This window comes from Chlamydomonas reinhardtii, chromosome 2 (genome assembly GCF_000002595.2).
Source record: "Chlamydomonas reinhardtii strain CC-503 cw92 mt+ chromosome 2, whole genome shotgun sequence".
In the NCBI taxonomy this organism is placed as follows: domain Eukaryota; kingdom Viridiplantae; phylum Chlorophyta; class Chlorophyceae; order Chlamydomonadales; family Chlamydomonadaceae; genus Chlamydomonas; species Chlamydomonas reinhardtii.
This window is the reverse complement of record NC_057005.1, coordinates 8,982,168-9,001,014: the sequence shown is the minus strand read 5'-3', so window position 1 is coordinate 9,001,014 and position 18,847 is coordinate 8,982,168. Positions and strand designations below refer to the sequence as shown.

General features: G+C 66.8%; 3 protein-coding genes across 3 annotated transcripts in view; 1 reads left to right on the top strand and 2 right to left on the bottom strand.

Annotated features, from left to right (window-relative positions):
- Positions 1-705, top strand: part of CHLRE_02g143007v5 (uncharacterized protein) — a 2,806-nt gene extending 2,101 nt beyond the window's left edge. The window contains exon 3 of the mRNA XM_043060203.1: positions 74-705. Coding sequence (XP_042927944.1) covers positions 74-682 — 609 coding nt within the window. The 3' untranslated portion in view covers positions 683-705. The remainder of the gene's footprint in view (positions 1-73) is intronic.
- Positions 706-713: 8 nt separating this feature from the next.
- Positions 714-11,050, bottom strand: CHLRE_02g142987v5 (uncharacterized protein). Its single transcript, XM_043060201.1, has 5 exons — positions 6,351-11,050; positions 6,144-6,257; positions 3,630-6,009; positions 3,290-3,498; positions 714-3,144 (listed from the first exon to the last, which is right to left on the bottom strand). Exons 1-5 carry the CDS (start codon positions 10,749-10,751, stop codon positions 853-855), a joined length of 9,396 nt encoding a protein of 3,131 aa, XP_042927943.1. The 5' UTR covers positions 10,752-11,050; the 3' UTR covers positions 714-852.
- A 68-nt stretch (positions 11,051-11,118) lies between these two features.
- CHLRE_02g142967v5 (uncharacterized protein) lies at positions 11,119-14,700 on the bottom strand. The gene is made up of 5 exons (XM_043060200.1): positions 14,250-14,700; positions 13,521-13,772; positions 13,075-13,221; positions 11,740-12,935; positions 11,119-11,616 (listed from the first exon to the last, which is right to left on the bottom strand). Exons 1-5 carry the CDS (start codon positions 14,266-14,268, stop codon positions 11,140-11,142), a joined length of 2,091 nt encoding a protein of 696 aa, XP_042927942.1. The 5' UTR covers positions 14,269-14,700; the 3' UTR covers positions 11,119-11,139.
- Positions 14,701-18,847: the final 4,147 nt, after the last annotated feature.

Below are 18,847 nucleotides of genomic sequence, written 5' to 3'. Positions count from 1 at the left end.
GGCCGCCCCTGGCACCAGCCTGTGTGCCTTCACGGAGCACGACGTCGCCGTGGCCGCTCAATACATCACACAGAACCTCACGCAGCAGCGCTGGGAGCCCAAGGCGCACGTGGTAAATTCCACAGCGCTCCTGATGCTGCGGTCTCTGCGCACCGGGCTGTGGCAGTTTCATCAGCGACTGAACGAGCAGCAGGTGACGCGGCTGCTGGGTGTGGTCAGTGCCGGCGGAACCCCGGCGGTGCAGGAGGGCGCGCGCGCCGATGCCCTGGCTGCGGCGCGGCAGGCTGCAGCAGCAGTGCCCGAGGGCCTGATCGCCACTGCCGCCCGTGCTTGTGCAAGTGCCGCACTGGAGTATGGTGGGGAGATGGCGGGCGCTGCGGGCTGGGCACTCCGCCGCCGCCGCTGCGCTGAGGCCGCGGGATCAGCTGGAGGGGCCGCGCGTGCAGTTCGGGAGGTGCTGGCGGGCGCGGCGGTGGAACCCCTGGCTTGCGCACTTGCGGAGGCCTTGATAGAGCAGCGGTTTGCTCGCATGGCCATGACCGCTGCAGCAGAGGCCTTTGGAAGCACGGCACCTGCCATGGCGGCCGTGTCAGCTGCCATCAACCTCGGCCTACACGCTTCCACCTTCAGCTGCGCCTGCAGCCTCCTGCTCACACAGCCCTTGCCGCCCTTGATTCTCTGAGCGAGACAGTACCTTGATCTATCTCAAACTGCGCCCATATCCATTACAAGCGCCACTACTCCGGCCTACACGCCGCCACCTCCAGCTGCGCCTCCAGCCTCCTCCTCCTCCTCCTCCTCCTCCTCCTCCTCCTCCTCCTCCTCCTCCTCCTCCTCCTCCTCCTGCTACTGCTACTGCTGCTGCTGCTGCTGCTGCTGCTGTTGCTGCTGCTGCACCGCCTCCAGCTGACGCGCTTCCGCGTCTCGGATCAGTGTGGTAATGGTGACCGCCTGTCCAAGCGCATAGTCGGTTGCCATTTTTGTGCAGATGCCGGACACGATGAGGCCCAGGCAGCGTTCAAGCACCTGCTCCTGAGCCTCCGCGCTGATGTGCCAGTCCAGGTCGAGCAGCAGCTGCGCTGCGATGATGCCGGCATCCGCAGCCCCGGCCTTGAGCAGGCCCACAAGCTGTCTCCAGCCGTTGGGTCGGCGGAAGGGAAAGGCCGCCCTCGCCCTGCCCTCCGGCAGCAGCGCGTCCACGATAAGCGGCATGTACAGCCAAGAGTGCGTGCAGCCGGGCAAGGCACGCACGCACCCAAGAAGCGCAGCCCAGCTCGTGAAGTCGTAGGTCAGGTCACCCCACGCAACTGCTGCGGCATTGTAGTCACTGTGAGAGGCCAGCGTGCCATCTGCAAGCGTTCGACCGACGCCGTCAGCGGCCCCGCGCCCCTGCTGCCCCCGGCCAGCCCTGCCTCCGCCCGCCCGCTGCTGCTGCTGTAGAAGCTGCGCCGCCACGTTGGCGCCAGCTCCGCCACCACTGCCGCTGGCACCGGGTGCAGCCGCAACTCTCGCGGCAGGAGTGGCAGCGGCGTCGGCTGCGCGCACGCGCCGAGCGGGCCGCTGGTCTTCCACGCCGCCCTCATCGCCATCGCGTGGCCGCCTGTGGCCGGCGACTTGCGGCACAAGCCCGCCCCGGCGGCCGCGGCCTCGCCCACGCTGGCCAGTGTGCCCTCCGTGTGCTGCCCCTCCTTCCCCCCTGCCCGCTCCTGTGGGCGCAGGCATCTCCCCCACATCGGCGGCCCCAGCCTGTGCTGCAGCCTGCACCGTGTTCCAGCGCGCGCTGGCCCTGTCCCACGCAGCTTCTTCAGCCCCAGGCGGCAGTCGTGCTGCAGATGGACGCGCCTGGTAGATTGCGAGCAGGATGCCGGTGGCGCTGCGATCGGCTGTTGTGGCCGCAGCATCACCCAAAGCAGCCACGACCGCGACCGCAGCCGCAGCAGGCACCGTCGCCGTTGCCAGGTCCTGACCGCCGCCGCCTGCCGCCGCCCCGTCTGCAATGTCGCTGTCTGCTGGGACCGCCGCGTCAGCAACACGGGCCTCGTCGGCCGCGGTGATGGCAGCGGCGATGGGCGCGACAGCAGCTTCCGCATCTGCGTCAGCCACTGCTTGTTCCTGCCGGAAGCGGGCGGACTTGGCGCGCAGACGCTCATACTCGGCGCTGACCTGGGGGCTGACCTTCTCCAGGCTGGTGCTGACATACTGGGACAGCGCGACGCCTGCCAGCGATCGCACGCGGCTGAGCGCCACGTAGGCCTGGCCGGCGTCAAAGACGGACCTGCCTAGGTTGATGACGGCCTTGTGCAGCGACAGGCCCTGCGTCTTGTGGATGGTCAACGCCCAGCAGAGCGCCAGCGGGAACTGCTGCCGGGATAGCTCGCGGGTGCGGCGGGTGTTGTAGAAGCGACTGGTGGCCCTGGCGATAGCGACTGGGGCGCTCGCCGGCTCTGGCTGACCTCGCGCCGCCGCCGCGCGCGCACGCTCCAAGCGCCCAACGTCAGGGTCGTCAAACTGCACCAGCACCGCCGACACAGCGCCGCGGCTGAACTCAACGCCCGTGACGGTGCCCTGCGCTCCGTTGACCAGCCCGTCAAGCGTGTGCACGTTGCGGCGCAGCATCACGCGTGCGCCGACAGCAAGCCGTACGCAGGCGCCCAACCCCCCGCACATGTCGGCCGACGTGGGCACGTCGCCGGCTTGAATTTCGCCAGCCGGCTGCCCCGGCTCCGGCACGAGCTGGTCCTGGGCTGCAATGACGTGGCAGACGACACCGGGGGTGCTGGTAAGCTCCTGCAGGCGCGCGGCGTTGTATTCGTCCACCTCCAGCGTGAGCGAGAGAAGACGCGGGGCGTTCTGGAAGTCGGCATCCAGCGCCTTGCCGTTGCTGGACACGGACGCGAGCATCCGCTCCTTGACGATGGCGCACGCGAGCTCCCAAGCCCTCAAGTCCTGCCGGCTGCCTGTGCGCACGCCAAGCCGTAGCACGTTGAGCACAGCAGCCCACAGCGGGTCGCCCGCCTGCCGCTGGTTCTGCGTGAGCTCAAACATGTGAAACAACTCGCGGAACATGGCGGCGCCGTCACGTGCATCAGCGCAGGTGCCGCGCCCCTCCCCATCGAAGACAAAGGTAGCCTTCACCGGCGGCAGCTGCAGTGTAGGGTGGCATGGCGTGGGGTGCAGTTGAGTGCCGCAGGCATGCTGACAGCCTAGGGGCATTCAGGTCAACGCACGCATGCTGCTCTCCTTGCTGGCCCACACAGCGCTGGCCGTCAACGTGCAGTGCCACGCTCACCTGGTAGAAGTCGCCCAGCACGATGAGGTTGATGCCGCCGAATGGCCAGTGCTCGGGCGTGTCCACGAGGCGGCGGTGGATGTGCCACAGCGTCGCAGCCGAGACCATGGAGATCTCGTCCACGATCAGGTACCGCACGCATGCCCAGATCTGACGCAGCTCCTGGAGCCGGTTGGCGGACAGCGGCTCCCAGTGCACGCGCCGGGCTCCTGCACATATGCACGTGTGCGAAAGAAAGGGGTGGCTAGTGTCAGCGCAAGGACATGGGGGAGGGGGACGTGGTCGTGCAATGATGCAGGCATCCCACAATTACCGTATGCATCCTGCGTAACTGGCTCACCAGACTCGCGGCAGTTCTCCACAGGCAGGCCCAGCGCGCGGTGAATGGTGGAGCCGCGGATGTTGAAGGCCGCCACGCCAGTTGGCGCGGTCAGGACGACCGGCTCGCCATCCGGGTGTGTGCGGCGTAGCATCTCCGTGACCAGCTTGATGAGGAAGGACTTGCCGGTGCCACCACCACCGGTCACGAACTCCAGCAGCTGGCGAGGCGCGTCCTGCCCGGTGCGCGCAACCTCCGCAGTTGCGTGCACATGCTGAAAGACAGCGGTGAACACAGCGCGCTGCTCGGGGCTCAGTGCCCGCCGGCCAGCGTCGTACTCCTCGCGCGTCATGCGCGCCCCCGCCGTCAGCACCGGCACGTCCCGCCCAGCCGCTGCGGCTGCCGCGCCGGCGGCGTCGCCGCCGCCGTCGCCCTCCATCTCGTTGCCCTCGCCCTCGCCCTCGCCCCCACCGCCATCATTGCCGCCGCCGCCACCGGCCCCGCCGCCGCCAGCATCAGCCTCCTGGTCTACAGCGGCACGCACGTGTGCCGGTAGCAGCTCCGGGTCGTACAGCCCCGTCGTGTCGTCCTGCGCTTCAGCAGCGCCCGCATCTGGGTCTGCGTGAACCTGGTCCAGCACCAGCCCGCCAGCCTCCTCGTCCAGCGCGCGCAGCCGCTCCACCTCCGCCTCCAATGCGTCCGCGGCAGGGCCTGGGCGCACCGCAGACACGAACGCGGGGTTGCGCATGGCAACACGGAAGGCGTCCAGCGCACTGCCGAACCCTGCTGTCAGTGCCGCCTCGCTCCGCCACGGCTTGTGCAGGAACAGCTGTGCCCAGAAGTGCTTGTCGCCATGGCTGTCCGCAGTGGTGCGAGGGTGGCAGCGCAGCACCGAGGGCTTGTTGGGGCGGCGCTTGATGTATAGCCGTGTATGTGTGGGGCTGCTGCCGTCGAACGGGGCGCTGAGAGACACGGCGTCCCTGGACTGCACGCGGCTGACGCTGAACTCGGACAGAAACATGAAGAGGCTGACGTCCTCCCAGCTGGCGGGCAGCGCGCTGCCTGCGACCACCTCTGGCCCCGCCTGCTGTCGGCCCTGGCGGGCGTTGCGCGCGAGCAGTGCCTCAATGCTGGCTGTCCGAGCGGCCTCAGTGGCAGGCGCGGTTGTCCCAGTCGCGGCCATGCCGCCAGTGCCTCCGCCTGCGGCGCCATCACCGTCACCGGTAGCGGCCGTGGCCGCATGGGCAGCCGCCTCGCCCTGGGCGCCCCCCAGCCCCGCCCCATCCTGCTCAAGAGCAGGTTCCGCAACCGTGCACTGACCCGCTGCAGCTGCCGCCGCGGCGACCGCTGCAGCCCTCGCACGGGCAGCAGCCTCTGCGTCCACAGCCGCGGCAGCGCGCTGGCGGCAGTGCGGGCAGAACCAGTCGCCTTGCGGCGCCTCCAGCAGCGGCGCCTCCAGGCAGCGGCCGTGGTAGCCGTAGGGACAGTTGGCGGTGTCGCACAACAGCATGAAGTTGGCGCCTTCGTCCGCGTCGGTGCTGCTGCACACCTCGCAGGCAGTGTCCGGCTCCTCGTCGTCAGCTGTAGCCGCTGGCCTGCAACGGTGCCGCGGTGCTCCGAGGGCACCGGTCAAGCCCAGAGGCCGCGCCGCGTAGTAGTCGTAGTGGTTGGTGGCCAGCAAGACATCACGCTCGCCGTCGGTGTTGGCTGCGAACGCGTTGCGGGCAGCAATGCCAGGGCGCTCCTGCTTGGGCCGGCAGCACAACTTGACGGTGGCACGGCTGCTGCCGCGGAGCTTGAGGGTTGAGCCGATCAGAAGCCACGCAGCCTCCTGCATCGAGTACTCGCGCTTGCTTAGCAGCGCAGTGCAGGCGCGGCGGAGCACGGCAGCTGCAGGCGCGTCCTCGGGCATGCCGCCCACCGCCTCCTGCACCGTCTTCCGCGTACCGTCGGTCTCCGCCTTCGTCATATAGGCGGTGACGTAGGCAGCGGCGCCGGCGGCGTTGCCAATCAGCTGCAGGTCCATGTTGGCGCCCCACAGCCGCAGCAGCGCTGGCGAGTAGGGCACAACATTGCCGTCACCCGGGCCTCGGGCGATGACATACGAGTCGCCACGGCGCAGCTTGCGGTCGCCGTCCTGCCTGAGCCGCGTGGCCTCGCAAGCGTCCTTGGCGTACAGGAAGCGGCAGGGGCCGTCCAAGCCGCCGCAGGTGAAGGTGTGGCCGTGAATCTGGTAGCGTTTCACCAGGTCGTGCAGCACAGGGTCCGCCTCCCGGTCGGGCAGCTTGGCAGACGCGTAGCGGTCGATGAAGGCGGGGGCAGAAGCCATACCGTCGGCGGTGTCCATGTTTGGCGCGTCGCGCACCCACAGCAGCATGTGGATATGGGGCGAGCCGCGCCGCTGCAGTTGCGAGAAGTGGAGGGCAGGAGAGTGCAGCTGAGAGTGCAGCTGAGAGTGCAGCGAAGCGTGCCTAACCTAACGCGGCTTCACACAGCTGCAGCATTGCCCAAGCACAGGGTCACCAACCAGCGCACCTGGAACTCCACGCGCCAGAAGTAGTCTTGGACCTCGCCCAGGTAGTCAGGGCACTCAATGATGGCCTTGAGCAGGGTCTCAAAGCGATGGTTGAAGTGCCGCGCCACGGTGACCTGGTGAGGCGCGGTGCGTGTGGGTAGCGTGAGCGAAAGGAGATAACGAACATGACCGATGGATGCAACCCCAAGGACCCAAACCTGTCACACCTGGTTGTCGCGGATGAGCTGGAACATGGCGCTGCGGGTGACGCTGTCTAGCAGAGCATCGCGCCGCTGCTCCTCCGTCGCGCGTCTGTACGCAGCCTCCCCCATCGCCTCACGGGCGCTGGGCTCCCGCTGATTGTGGGTGAGTCGTTGGAAAGCTTCCTCACCCAGCGCCTGCTGCGCGCTAGCCTGGCGCTGCCCCGGCGTTGCGCTCGTGTACGCCGCTGTGCCGAGCGCCCGCCGCGCTGCAGTCTCGCGCTCTGCTGGGGACGCGGCTATGTACGCTGCAGCGCCGAGTGCTGCGCGCACACTGTCGCCGCGCTCGCGTGGCGTCGCTGCATCGAACGCAACGGCGCCCAGTGCTTCCTTGGCACGGCGTGCCCGCTCCTCAGGCTCGGAGATGAGCGCGAGCACGAGGTCGTCCCAGCCGAGCTCGTTGGCGGACAGCGTCAAGAACCACGTGGGCGGGCCGATGGAGCGCAGCATGGCGAACAGGTCGGCGGCGGCGTCAGCCCAGTAGGCCGGGGTACCGCGGATGTTGCTGAGGACGGCGCGGGCGGTTGTCTCGATGTCGCCAAGGTCGGCAGCGTCGGCGTCCTGGCCCCCATCCTCCGCGTGCTGCTCCCGGCCCGCCGCTGCCCCTGGCGTTGGTGCAACACCGCCGCCGCGGTACAGGTTCCACCGCCCGGGCCGGCCGCCGGCCAGCAGGGCTGTGGCGGGCCTGGGCGGGGATGCCTCACCAGCGGCGGCAGGGTCCGGTACAGCTGCGTCTTGGCGGCGCTGCTGTCGCTGGAGGGCGGCAACCTGGCGGCGGAGCGTGTTGAGCCTGGGGGCACGGCCGTTCTGCTGGATGCGCAGGCTGACGCTGATCTGGTTGCGCAGCTGCAGGTAGACAGACAGGCTGACCGCCCACGCCAGGTACACCGGCAGCTGGAAGCGGCGGTCGGCATTCTGCACGCGGTTGGTGAAGTAGGCTGCAATGCCGATGGGCTGCTCTCGGTTGGTGCCGAAGTGGTTGGTGCCGTACGGGTAGAGCATGGGGAATGCCAGCGCCTCCAGGTCAGGGTGAGCGTGAATGCTGAGCACTCCGCCTGTGCGGGTGGTGATGGTGGTGGCCATGGTCCGCTCCTCACGCGCCCGAGCGGCTCGCCCTGCCTGTGTTGTTGCGGTGTGGAGTGCGTCCCGCGGCAGCACCGGGTTGGCTTCTGCCATCACCACGTCCACCGGCGGGAGGGGGGGCTCAGCAGCGGCCGCCGCCACTGCCGCAGCCGGGTGAGCGCCTCCGGCAGCGGCGGCAGTGGCGGCGGTGGTGGTGGCGTTGGCATCTCTGCCACTGCCGCCGTGTGCCCCAGTCCTGGCGCCGGCGTCCGCACCTGCTGGCGGCATGCCTGCATGGCCGCCGCTGGCTAGACCGCGGCCGCAGCGTGTGTTGCCATCACCGGCTTGGCCCTCTGCTACCTGGCGCGCAGCGCCCACAACAGCGCCAGCGATCGCTGCCACTGCGACATGCGCGCCAGCGGCGGTGATGAGCTGGTCGAGCCGCAGGGCGGTTGCCGGATCCAGACCCAGCGCTGCAGGAGGGACGCCACCGGGCTGCTGTCCAGGTGGTGGGATACCTGCACTGTGGTGCGTGTGAGCACAGCCAGGGCCGCAGCCAAACCGCTGCCCAAAGTGCCGCAGCTCGTGCGGCAGAGCGCGGTCTGCGGCCCGGCCATCAGCAACCGGCTCGTCAGCATCACTGCCATCGCTGTCATCTCGGAGCTCAGGCAGCTGGTCGGCGGCGTCCCTGGGGATCGCCGGTGCCAGAGGCGCTGCAGCCGTGCCAGCAAGCCCACCATCGCCGCTGCCTGCCCCCGCTGCATCTGGGTCACCACCCGTCCGGCTGCCGCCGCCACTCTCGCCTGCATTGCCCTCAGCTGCAGCAGCCGCAGCAGCTACTGCGGCTGTAGCAGCACCAGCAACAGGTAGAGCGTCCGTCAGGTCCGTGTCGGCAGGCTTGCCACTGCCGCCGCCAGGCTCCACGTCTGCACCGCCAGGTTCACCGTTTCCACCCACACCATCAACTGCAGCAGTGCTGCCTGATTCCGGACGCTGATCGTCCTCGTCATGGTCTCCACGGTGCGGGCTGAGGCGCCGTACCGCAAATTCTCCAAGCGTTGGGTGGCTCACAAACACTATGGCGTTGGGCCCACGACCAGCCGCCTCAGCGTCGGCAAGAGCACGCTCCGCAACCGCCTTCAACAACTGCCTGCGCCAACCGCCTGCGCCGACGGCTGTAGGAGCGCCGCCGACTTCGCGCATATAAGCAGCGGCTGCGTCATAGGACCCAGCAGCCGCAGCGTCACTGCCCGCTCCGCCACTGCCGCCGCTGACGCGCCCGCCTGCGTGGCCCTCAGATGCATCGGGCTCGCGCCCAGCAGCTGCCTCAGTGGCGACCGCAGGAGTGTCAGCGGCGGCAGGCGCCGCGTCAGGCATGGCCGTATCGGCAGGCTCGCCCCCGCCGCCGCCCTCACGTGCTGCCGCAGCAGCGCCTGCGTCACCGCCCGCACCGCCGCCGCCCCCGCCTGCACCGCCCGCGGCTTCGGCAGCAGCACCGGCGGCAGGCGCCGCGTCAGGCATGGCCGTATCGGCAGGCTCGCCGCCGCCGCCGCCCTCACGTGCTGCCGCAGCAGCGCCTGCGTCACCGCCTGCACCGCCGTCGCCCCCGCCTGCACCGCCCGCGGCTTCGGCAGCAGCACCGGCGGCAGGCGCCGCGTCAGGCATGGCCGTATCGGCAGGCTCGCCGCCGCCGCCGCCCTCACGTGCTGCCGCAGCAGCGCCTGCGTCACCGCCTGCACCGCCGTCGCCCCCGCCTGCACCGCCCGCGGCCTCGGCAGCAGCGCCGGCGGCAGGCGCCGCGTCAGGCATGGCCGTATCGGCAGGCTCGCCGCCGCCGCCGCCCTCACGTGCTGCCGCAGCAGCGCCTGCGTCACCGCCTGCACCGCCGTCGCCCCCGCCTGCACCGCCCGCGGCTTCGGCAGCAGCGCCGGCGGCAGGCGCCGCGTCAGGCATGGCCGTATCGGCAGGCTCGCCGCCGCCGCCGCCCTCACGTGCTGCCGCAGCAGCGCCTGCGTCACCGCCTGCACCGCCGTCGCCCCCGCCTGCACCGCCCGCGGCTTCGGCAGCAGCACCGGCGGCAGGCGCCGCGTCAGGCATGGCCGTATCGGCAGGCTCGCCCCCGCCGCCGCCCTCACGTGCTGCCGCAGCAGCGCCTGCGTCACCGCCTGCACCGCCGTCGCCCCCGCCTGCACCGCCCGCGGCTTCGGCAGCAGCACCGGCGGCAGGCGCCGCGTCAGGCATGGCCGTATCGGCAGGCTCGCCCCCGCCGCTGCCCTCACGTGCTGCCGCAGCAGCGCCTGCGTCACCGCCTGCACCGCCGTCGCCCCCGCCTGCACCGCCCGCGGCTTCGGCAGCAGCACCGGCGGCAGGCGCCGCGTCAGGCATGGCCGTATCGGCAGGCTCGCCGCCGCCGCCGCCCTCACGTGCTGCCGCAGCAGCGCCTGCGTCACCGCCTGCACCGCCGTCGCCCCCGCCTGCACCGCCCGCGGCCTCGGCAGCAGCGCCGGCGGCAGGCGCCGCGTCAGGCATGGCCGTATCGGCAGGCTCGCCGCCGCCGCCGCCCTCACGTGCTGCCGCAGCAGCGCCTGCGTCACCGCCTGCACCGCCGTCGCCCCCGCCTGCACCGCCCGCGGCCTCGGCAGCAGCGCCGGCGGCAGGCGCCGCGTCAGGCATGGCCGTATCGGCAGGCTCGCCGCCGCCGCCGCCCTCACGTGCTGCCGCAGCAGCGCCGTCGCCCCCGCCTGCACCGCCCGCGGCTTCAGCAGCGACGCCAGGCACCTCGACGTCCACCATGGGCAGGTCGACCTCGTCAGGTGCGCCGTAGGCGCCACCGCCATCACCTCGATCGTTACCGCCGCCCACAGCCCCGGGTAGCCGGTCCTCGACGGCGGCGTACAGGGGGTTGTTCAGCTTGAGCCAGCGAAGCGCCGCCATCACAAAGGCTATGCGGCATCGGAAGGTGACTGGCGGTCGGCGTTCTGGTGCATTTGGGGGCCGCCCACTACCGCCCTGCGCAGTCTCCTGCACGTTGGGCTGGCGGCCGTTGGGCAGCGCGGCACCAGTCCGCATGATGACAATGCCGGCGTCGTCCACGTTACGCGGCAGCTGCTGCACCATCTGTGCTGTCTCCGCACGTACAGTGACGGCAATGCCCCGGGCGCCGGTTTGTGCCCCCGTCGGGAGCACCAGCAGCTGCACACAGGCGAACGCGAGCGAGAGCAGCCGCCACTCGCCGTCACGCAGGTCTCGCAGGACCGGTGGCAGCTCCTGCAGGGAGAGGCTGTTCACCACGCAGGTCTTCGGCATCTGCCCGCGCTTGAGAGTCTCGAGGCAGGTTCCCCGGTAGCTCAATTGGTAGAGCATGCCGCTGTCACATGGCAGACCCAGGTTCGAATCACGGATTCGGCCGGGTTGAGGCTGACAAGTATAGATGCAGGTTCGGATCCTGCCCGGGGAACCGAGTCAGTATTCCGGTATGGAGTCCGTGGTACTGACGGAAGCGTTGTAGCGACTCTCTGGGTTCGGATCCCATTGTTGCAACGTGGAAACTTCACGATGGCCGAATTCGGAGAGTTGGTAGGCCGATAGGTCCAGAACTTCGGTTCCTATGGACTGAGTGAAGGTGGATGCGTGGGGTGCCTGTTGCCAAGGTCCCACAGAGATACGGTAGGGTTAGCCTCGATGGGACTCTTCCTTAAGGCACGCGGGACCTTGGTCCGTGCGTAGGTATTATTATTATTATTTTCTCGAGGCAGGTGCAGCACAGCATGCGGCTGGTGGGCTGCCCGCCGTCATCTGCTGCCGCCGGCACGCCGTCCGCCGCTACCGCCTGGCCGAGTAGACCACGGCGCCGGCTACGACCGCGGGCGGCGCGACGGCCACGGGCGCCACCAAGGATAGCATCGGTGGCAGCAGCAGCTGCAGCCCGGCGTGGCCGCTGCTGCACTGGCTCCGCTGCCTGCTGAGCCTCCTCCGCCTCCAGTCCCGCCTCCAGCCCCACGCCGCCGCCATCCTCGGTCGCGGCTGCGGCCACGTCCGCGGCGCCGCCTGCATCGCCGTCTGCCGCATAGGCGCCGACGCCACGCTCCAGCTCGTCAAGCTCGTCACGGTCGCGGTCGGTGCCGGCCGCGGCGCCGCCGCGCAGGATCCGGGCGAGAGTGGAGCATGCAACCTGCGATGATGGGTAACAGCGCCTGCTTTCAGTGCTGAATGAGACTCTTGTGATGCGCTTTCAGTGCAAGCCACTGCGATCCAATGCAAGCCGAGCCGAACCCGGACCCATTCACACGCCCACCTCGTGCTCCGTGACCGTGACACCGGCCCTGTAGAAGCAGCGCCGACAGCATTCGCAGACGTGGTTGCACACCTCCTCGAACTTACGCCGGATTGCTGGGCCACGCTCAGTGCTGGCTGTGAAGCGTTGTCTTGCCCGTCGTTGCTGCCGCGCGCCCGTTTCCGCTGCACGCTGCTCCTCGTCCATGCCCGCCCGCCGTGCCGCCTCCGCGGCGGCGTGTGCAGCGAGGTGCTGCTGCCGCTGCTCAGCAGCCATCACCGCCACGCGCGCCGCCTCCGCAGCGGCGTGTGCAGCGAGGTGCTGCTGCCGCTGCTCAGCAGCCATCGCCGCCACGCGCGCCGCCTCCGCAGCGGCGTGTGCAGCGAGGTGCTGCTGCCGCTGCTCAGCGGTCATTGCCGCCACGCGCGCCGCCTCCGCCGCGGCGTGTGCAGCGAGGTGCTGCTGCCGCTGCTCAGCGGTCATTGCCGCCACGCGCGCCGCCTCCGCAGCGGCGTGTGCAGCTAGGTGCTGGTGCCGCTGCTCAGCGGTCATTGCCGCCACGCGCGCCGCCTCCGCCGCGGCGTGTGCAGCGAGGTGCTGCTGCCGCTGCTCAGCAGTCATCGCCGCTACGCGCGCCGCCTCCGCAGCGGCGTGTGCAGCGAGGTGCTGCTGCCGCTGCTCAGCGGTCATTGCCGCCACGCGCGCCGCCTCCGCAGCGGCGTGTGCAGCTAGGTGCTGCTGCCGCTGCTCCTCGTCCATGCCCGCCCGCCGTGCCGCCTCCGCGGCGGCGTGTGCAGCGAGGTGCTGCTGCCGCTGCTCAGTAATCATCGCCGCTACGCGCGCTGCCTCCGCAGCGGCGTGTGCAGCTAGGTGCTGCTGCCGCTGCTCAGCGGTCATTGCCGCCACGCGCGCCGCCTCCGCCGCGGCGTGCGCAGAGAGGTGCTGCTGCCGCTGATCAGGTTCCATGCCCTGCCGCCGCTGGCGCCGCCGTGCGGCTTGCCGCTGTTGCTCATCCGTGCCAAAGCTGCGGCGGCGCTTGTGCGGCTGCTCCACGGCCTCCGCGTCTGCATCCGCCGGCTGGGGAGCGCTGGCCCTGCCGTACCCACGCGCGCGCCCGCGGCCGCGCCCACGCGGCCTGCCCCTGCCCCTGCCACGTCCACGTCCACGCTGTACTGGGGGCTCCGGCGGTTGCGGCGGGAGCACAAAACCAGCGTCAGCTGCATCCGGGGGTGTTGCAGTGATGGCAGCTGGCGCCAGCGGCACTGTAGGCAGGGAGGAAGCTCTCTGAATGGTCACCGCCTGCAACAAACTGTTTTGCACATGCGCACACATCCCCTCGACGCCACTCACACTGACCTTCGATCGGGCCGCCAGCTGCAGTCGGTGCAGCTACAGCGCCACCGGCAGCCAGAATGGCAGCTCCCGCGACGCCCGCAAACGCGAAGGCAAGGAAGCCAGCGCCCACCAGCTGATGTGGGTCAGGAGCCACCTGGAATCCGCCACCTGGAAGGGGAGAGGGAGGCGACAGGCCACGTCAGGAGAGCGCTACAACGCCGCAGCCACGGCCCAATCAAGGGCCCAATAATCCTTGCAAACTGCAATGTGCTGTACCGCACAGATGGTCACACAACTCATGGGCCCCAACGTTGGCTCCTGACTTCACCTTGTGGGATGTTGCGGCCACCTAGCGGATGTGGGTCAGGGTTGGCAGGGCCGGCAGGCGGTGCCATCATTCCTGTTGTGCCAGCAACGGTTTGGGTAAGCTTGCTGGTTAACGCCCTGCACGTGCTTCAGCATCGCACCTTGCGTCCCAATGCACCGCCGCCGGTGTAGCAGAGCGTCACGTCCAGGGCAGACACCAGCAGCTGTTGCAGCCCGAGGTCTGGCAGCAGTTGCCGCAGCGCCGGCGGTGCCCGACACCACCAAACCATCCTCCAGGTGCTCCGGCGCGAGCCCATGCTGCTGTCCGCTGCTCCCAGCGGCGTTGTCGGTGTCGGTGACGCCCTGACGCCCCTTGAAGGCTGGGGGTGGCGGTGACGGCCCCGCGGCCGCGCCTGCGGGCGGCGACAGGAGGACAGTAGGTTCTCGGGTGTCCTGGCCTCACGCGCCCTTCTCGCTTATGCTCACCTTGTGCGCGTGCTGCCACCGCTCTCGGCACAGCAGCGGTGTGTTGTTGTTCAGCAACGGGCCAGTATTGATCGAGTGAAGGGTCATCGTGCACAAGGGCTGATAGACCTTGCCCCGCGCCGCGGCCACGGCCGCGGCGGCCGCGGCCGCCGCGACTGCCGCGCCGTGCAGGGCTGTCAGGCATTATTTAAGTTGTGGGACACATTTAGTTCACAGCTTGGCAAGTCGTTCACGTTCAGCACTGCTGGGCGCCTTGCTTTGGGCTTCCTCGCTCCCGCCCTCGGGGTTTCCCGCCTCCCCCTCCATGCACACAGGATTCCCCGCCCATTCCCCGCCCATTCCCCGCCCATCCCCAACCATCCCCGCCACACTTCACGCTCCAGACACCAGACCCCGGCCCTTACCGCGCAGCCGCGACTCCATGCCGCTCGCGTGTCGCGCACCGCGGACGGGAAGGGTCTGCCTATCGCCACGTCACGGTTGTCGTTGTTCAATACCGCCATTTCAGCTGGCAGCCGCAGCCACCGCCACGACAGCTCGGCGAGGAAGCTGTTGCCATTACGACTCAGTGAACGGCCGAAGCGGCAGTTCATTCCATCCTCGTCGTTGTTACTGGCGGATACTACATGAGCAAAGGCAGAACGGAGTCGTCTTCGCGCGGAACCTGCACCGAAATGGCCTTGAGGCATGTTATGTTTAAGCATTCTTGTGTCTCCCAAGCTTGGATGCGGTCGGTATAGTTTTGTGCGGAAGAAACTATCAAGCCTGCACTCTCGCTCGCAAGACGAAAGTCAAGATGTCCATGGACTCGCGAGGTCGCTTCTCGCTCCGGCCGAATTTGCCCTGCCGCCTATTTTTATACAATAGGGAATAGCAATTTATAATACGTGGCGCTCGCGGTTTGTGCCAGTTTGGCACTTTTTGTCGACGCAGGCAGGCACGCAGGCAGGCAGGCAGGCAGGCAGGCAGGCAGGCACGGACAGGGGCAATCCTGGGGGGCTTCGCCCCCCCCTGGATCGCTTCGCTCGGGGGGCTCAGCCCAAAAAGTAAAGCTGCAAAGATCACTCGGGGAAAGCCGCTCATCCGAATCTGGTCCGAAGTTGGTCCGAAGATCTGTCCGAAACCTGATCCGAAGCCTGGTCCGAAAGACCATCCGAAGCTGGTCCGAGTTCCTGTCCGAAAGACCCCACCCCTGTCCGAAGTTTTTGTCTCCGAAGCTGGTCCGAAGTCGGTCCGAATCTGGTCCGAATAGCATCCGAATTACAAGTATTTCGGACACTTTTGTCGGATGCCAAGATTCGGACGCAATGGCAATTCGGACGCGCCCAGCCCCATTTCGGACACTCCCAGCTGTTGATTCGGACGCACCCAGCCCCATTTCGGACATGCCCAGGCGTCAATTTGGACACGCCCAACACCATTTCGGACGCCGCCACCACCCGCTGCTGCCCAGTGCCCCGCCTGCTGCGCTTTTGTGGTGTCTACAGACACCGTTGCATGTCCTGTCATGCCCTTGTCATGTAGCAGCGGCTCCCCTGCCCTTGTTCAACCCTGTACACATACCCTTTTTGCTTGCTCCTGGGTCCCTTTGGCTACCTCGTCGCGCTCCTCGGCCCTACACATGCGCCTCCATGTTTGCGCACATATCACCTGCATACACAGCACCACCGGCGTTGCAAGAGGCATGGTGACAAGCCTTTCCCCGAGATACATGCTGTATCTCACATGCTGTATACATGCCCTGTCCGTTGAGCTGCCCACTGCACACATGTCTTGGTGCTCCTTTTCATGTGGATTGCATCACGAAATCTGACTTACCACCAAAACGCAAAAGCGCCATTGCCAGCAGCACATGCACCGATGCCGAAGGTTGACATGACGAAGGTTGACATGAGAATAGGGCGGCCGGGGAATTGCAAGCAGATATTTGCATGCATAAGCAATTGCAAACTATTAGGACCTATTAGGATATTTGGTCTAAGCGCTGTCTTTTGATTAGGCAGCACCACGACGGTGCACATGGTGTGCAAGATGCAACTAACAATCCAGTTCCAGGAGACGAGGGGCCCTTGCGGCTCGGTTAGTCTCGTTGCAGGTATTAGGAATGCACACTTCCAATCCTGTAACACACACACACACATTAGGACCCCGTGCGAAAGCGCAGGCAGGGCAGACGAATGGTTGTTGACCGCGACAGGAAAACACTGCTGTAGACGTTTTGAGCTGATACAATGCGAGTTCTCAGTCAAAAACTTACATTCTTGGGCCTTGAGCCTGTTTGGCCTTGAATTTCGTGCAGGTCGGCGAAGGTCAGCGACAAATCCTCCACTTTGACCAAGTTTGTAGCACCTCCGCCAACCCCTCAGGCATGCTCGCAAGCTTGTGTCTAACATATTTGCTATGAAATAGCATCGTGCAGTATCATAGAGGGTTTGAGAACGTGGAACACTGCATGCCGATATCGCTTGATTGCAACAGAGATAGGCTGTAACAGGCTAGCGATACATTTAACAACTTGTTAGTATTAAATCTGTAGTGCATAGTATGAGTCTTATAACAGAGTCATACTATTAAGTTGAGAAGCTGAATGTCGGGTCTCCCCATGCAGCAGCGCTGCCCCATTGCGCATGCCAGCTCGCCTCCCTTCTGGTAATGCCATTGCTAGGACGCTTAATCCAATGTATGCGGCTGCGTCGGATGCGGGCATGGGATGCATGTGCCTGCCGCGCAGATGGGGCCACACAAGCAGGCCACGCCCAGAAACACACTTCCCCACAGCATACGCACACAGGACACGCCCCGCTGGGCTGCCAGCTTGAAGACACGCACAGTTGGCCATCGTGCTGTGTTAGGCCAAGCGATGGGCGCTGGTTGCGTCGGATGCGGGCATGGATGGGATGCATGTGCCTGCCGCTCAGGTGGGGCCACACAAGCAGGCCACGCCCGGAAACACAGTTTCCCACAGCGCACACACACAGAACACACCCTGTTGGGCTGCCCGCGTGGAGACACACACAGTTGGGCATTGCGAAGCGTTGATTCAAGCATTGGGCGCTGGTTATGTCCGATGCGGGCATGGGATGCATGTGCCTGCCGCTCAGGTGGGGCCACACAAGCAGGCCACGCCCGGAAACACAGTTTCCCACAGCGCACACACACACAGAACACACCCTGTTGGGCTGCCCGCGTGGAGACACACGCAGTTGGGCATTGCGCTGTGTTGAGTCAAGCATTGGGCGCTGGTTATGTCCGATGCGGGCATTGGATGCATGTGCCTGCCGCTCAGGTGGGGCCACACAAGCAGGCCACGCCCGGAAACACAGTTTCCCACAGCGCACACACACAGAACACACCCTGTTGGGCTGCCCGCGTGGAGACATGCACAGTTGGGCATTGCGCTGTGTTGAGTCAAGCATTGGGCGCTGGTTATGTCCGATGCGGGCATGGGATGCATGTGCCTGCCGCTCAGGTGGGGCCACACAAGCAGGCCACGCCCGGAAACACAGTTTCCCACAGCGCACACACACAGAACACACCCTGTTGGGCTGCCCGCGTGGAGACATGCACAGTTGGGCATTGCGAAGTGTTGAGCCAAGCATTGGGCACTAGTTATGTCCGATGCGGGCATGGATGGGATGCATGTGCCTGCCGCTCAGGTGGGGCCACACAAGCAGGCCACGCCCAGAAACACACTTCCCCACAGCGCACGCACACAGAACACACCCCGTTGGGCTGCCCGCGTGGAGACACACGCAGTTGGGCATTGCACTGTGTTAGGCCAAGCGATGGGCGCTGGTTGCGTCGGATGCGGGCATGGATGGGATGTATGTGCCTGCCGCGCAGATGGGGCCACACAAGCAGGCCACGCCCAGAAACACACTTCCCCACAGCATACGCATACAGGACACGCCCCGCTGGGCTGCCAGCTTGAAGACACCCACAGTTGGGCATTGCGCTGTGTTGAGTCAAGCATTGGGCGCTGGTTATGTCCGATGCGGGCATGGGATGCATGTGCCTGCCGCTCAGGTGGGGCCACACAAGCAGGCCATGCCCGGAAACACAGTTTCCCACAGCGCACACACACAGAACACACCCTGTTGGGCTGCCCGCGTGGAGACACGCACAGTAGGGCATTGTGCAGCGTTGAGTCAAGCATTGGGCGCTGGTTATGTCCGATGCGGGCATGGGATGCATGTGCCTGCCGCTCAGATGGGGCCTCACGAGTAGGCCATGCCCGGCAACACTCTTCCCCACAGCATACGCACACAGAACACACCCCGTTGGGCTGCCCGCGTGGAGACACACGCAGTTGGGCATTGCGCTGTGTTGGGCCAAGTGACAAACAACAAGCACCCCGCCCACGCCCACAGCATTGCCCTTGCTCACACCCTTGCACTTGCCCCTGCCCCTGTACACGCAAACGCGCACGCATGCACGCAAGCACGCATGCACGCACGCACACAGGTGCACACCCACGCGCACGCACACGCCCACGCGCCCGCACAAGCGTGCACACACACCCACAAATGCACAAGCTCATGCTCATGTACGCACATACGCGTGCGCGTCAATACACACGCACCTCGTGTACACACGAGCACACGCATACACAAGCCCACACACGAGCACACGCATACACAAGCCCACATACACACACACACATACTGTCCTACGCGTAATGTTTTCCTTGTGCTCTTTAACACACACACACACACACACACACACACACACATGCGCCCACACACACATGCGCCCACACACACACACACACACACACACACACACACACACACACACACACACACACACACACACACACACACACACACACACACACACACACACACACACACGCCTTTGGCAGAAGGTACGCTGGGAATGGTGACACTTTGAGACGCTGTGGCGGTTGGCCATTGACGCAGTGCCGCTGCCGGGAAACTCGCATACGCCGTTGGCTCGCCGTGAGCCATGCGGCTGTGGGCAGCACGGCCATGGGGGCGCC

Coding starts and splice junctions, on each gene's coding strand:
- CHLRE_02g142967v5 (XM_043060200.1), bottom strand. Junction 13,222..13,520: donor GCGGTGCATTGGGACGCAAG/GTGCGATGCTGA, acceptor CTCCCCTTCCAG/GTGGCGGATTCCAGGTGGCT. Junction 11,617..11,739: donor TCACGGTCACGGAGCACGAG/GTGGGCGTGTGA, acceptor CCATCATCGCAG/GTTGCATGCTCCACTCTCGC.
- CHLRE_02g142987v5 (XM_043060201.1), bottom strand. CDS start 10,751: ATGCCGAAGACCTGCGTGGTGAACAGCCTCTCCCTGCAGGAGCTGCCA. Junction 6,010..6,143: donor TCTGGCGCGTGGAGTTCCAG/GTGCGCTGGTTG, acceptor TCGCAACTGCAG/CGGCGCGGCTCGCCCCATAT. Junction 3,499..3,629: donor GGAGAACTGCCGCGAGTCTG/GTGAGCCAGTTA, acceptor GCATATGTGCAG/GAGCCCGGCGCGTGCACTGG.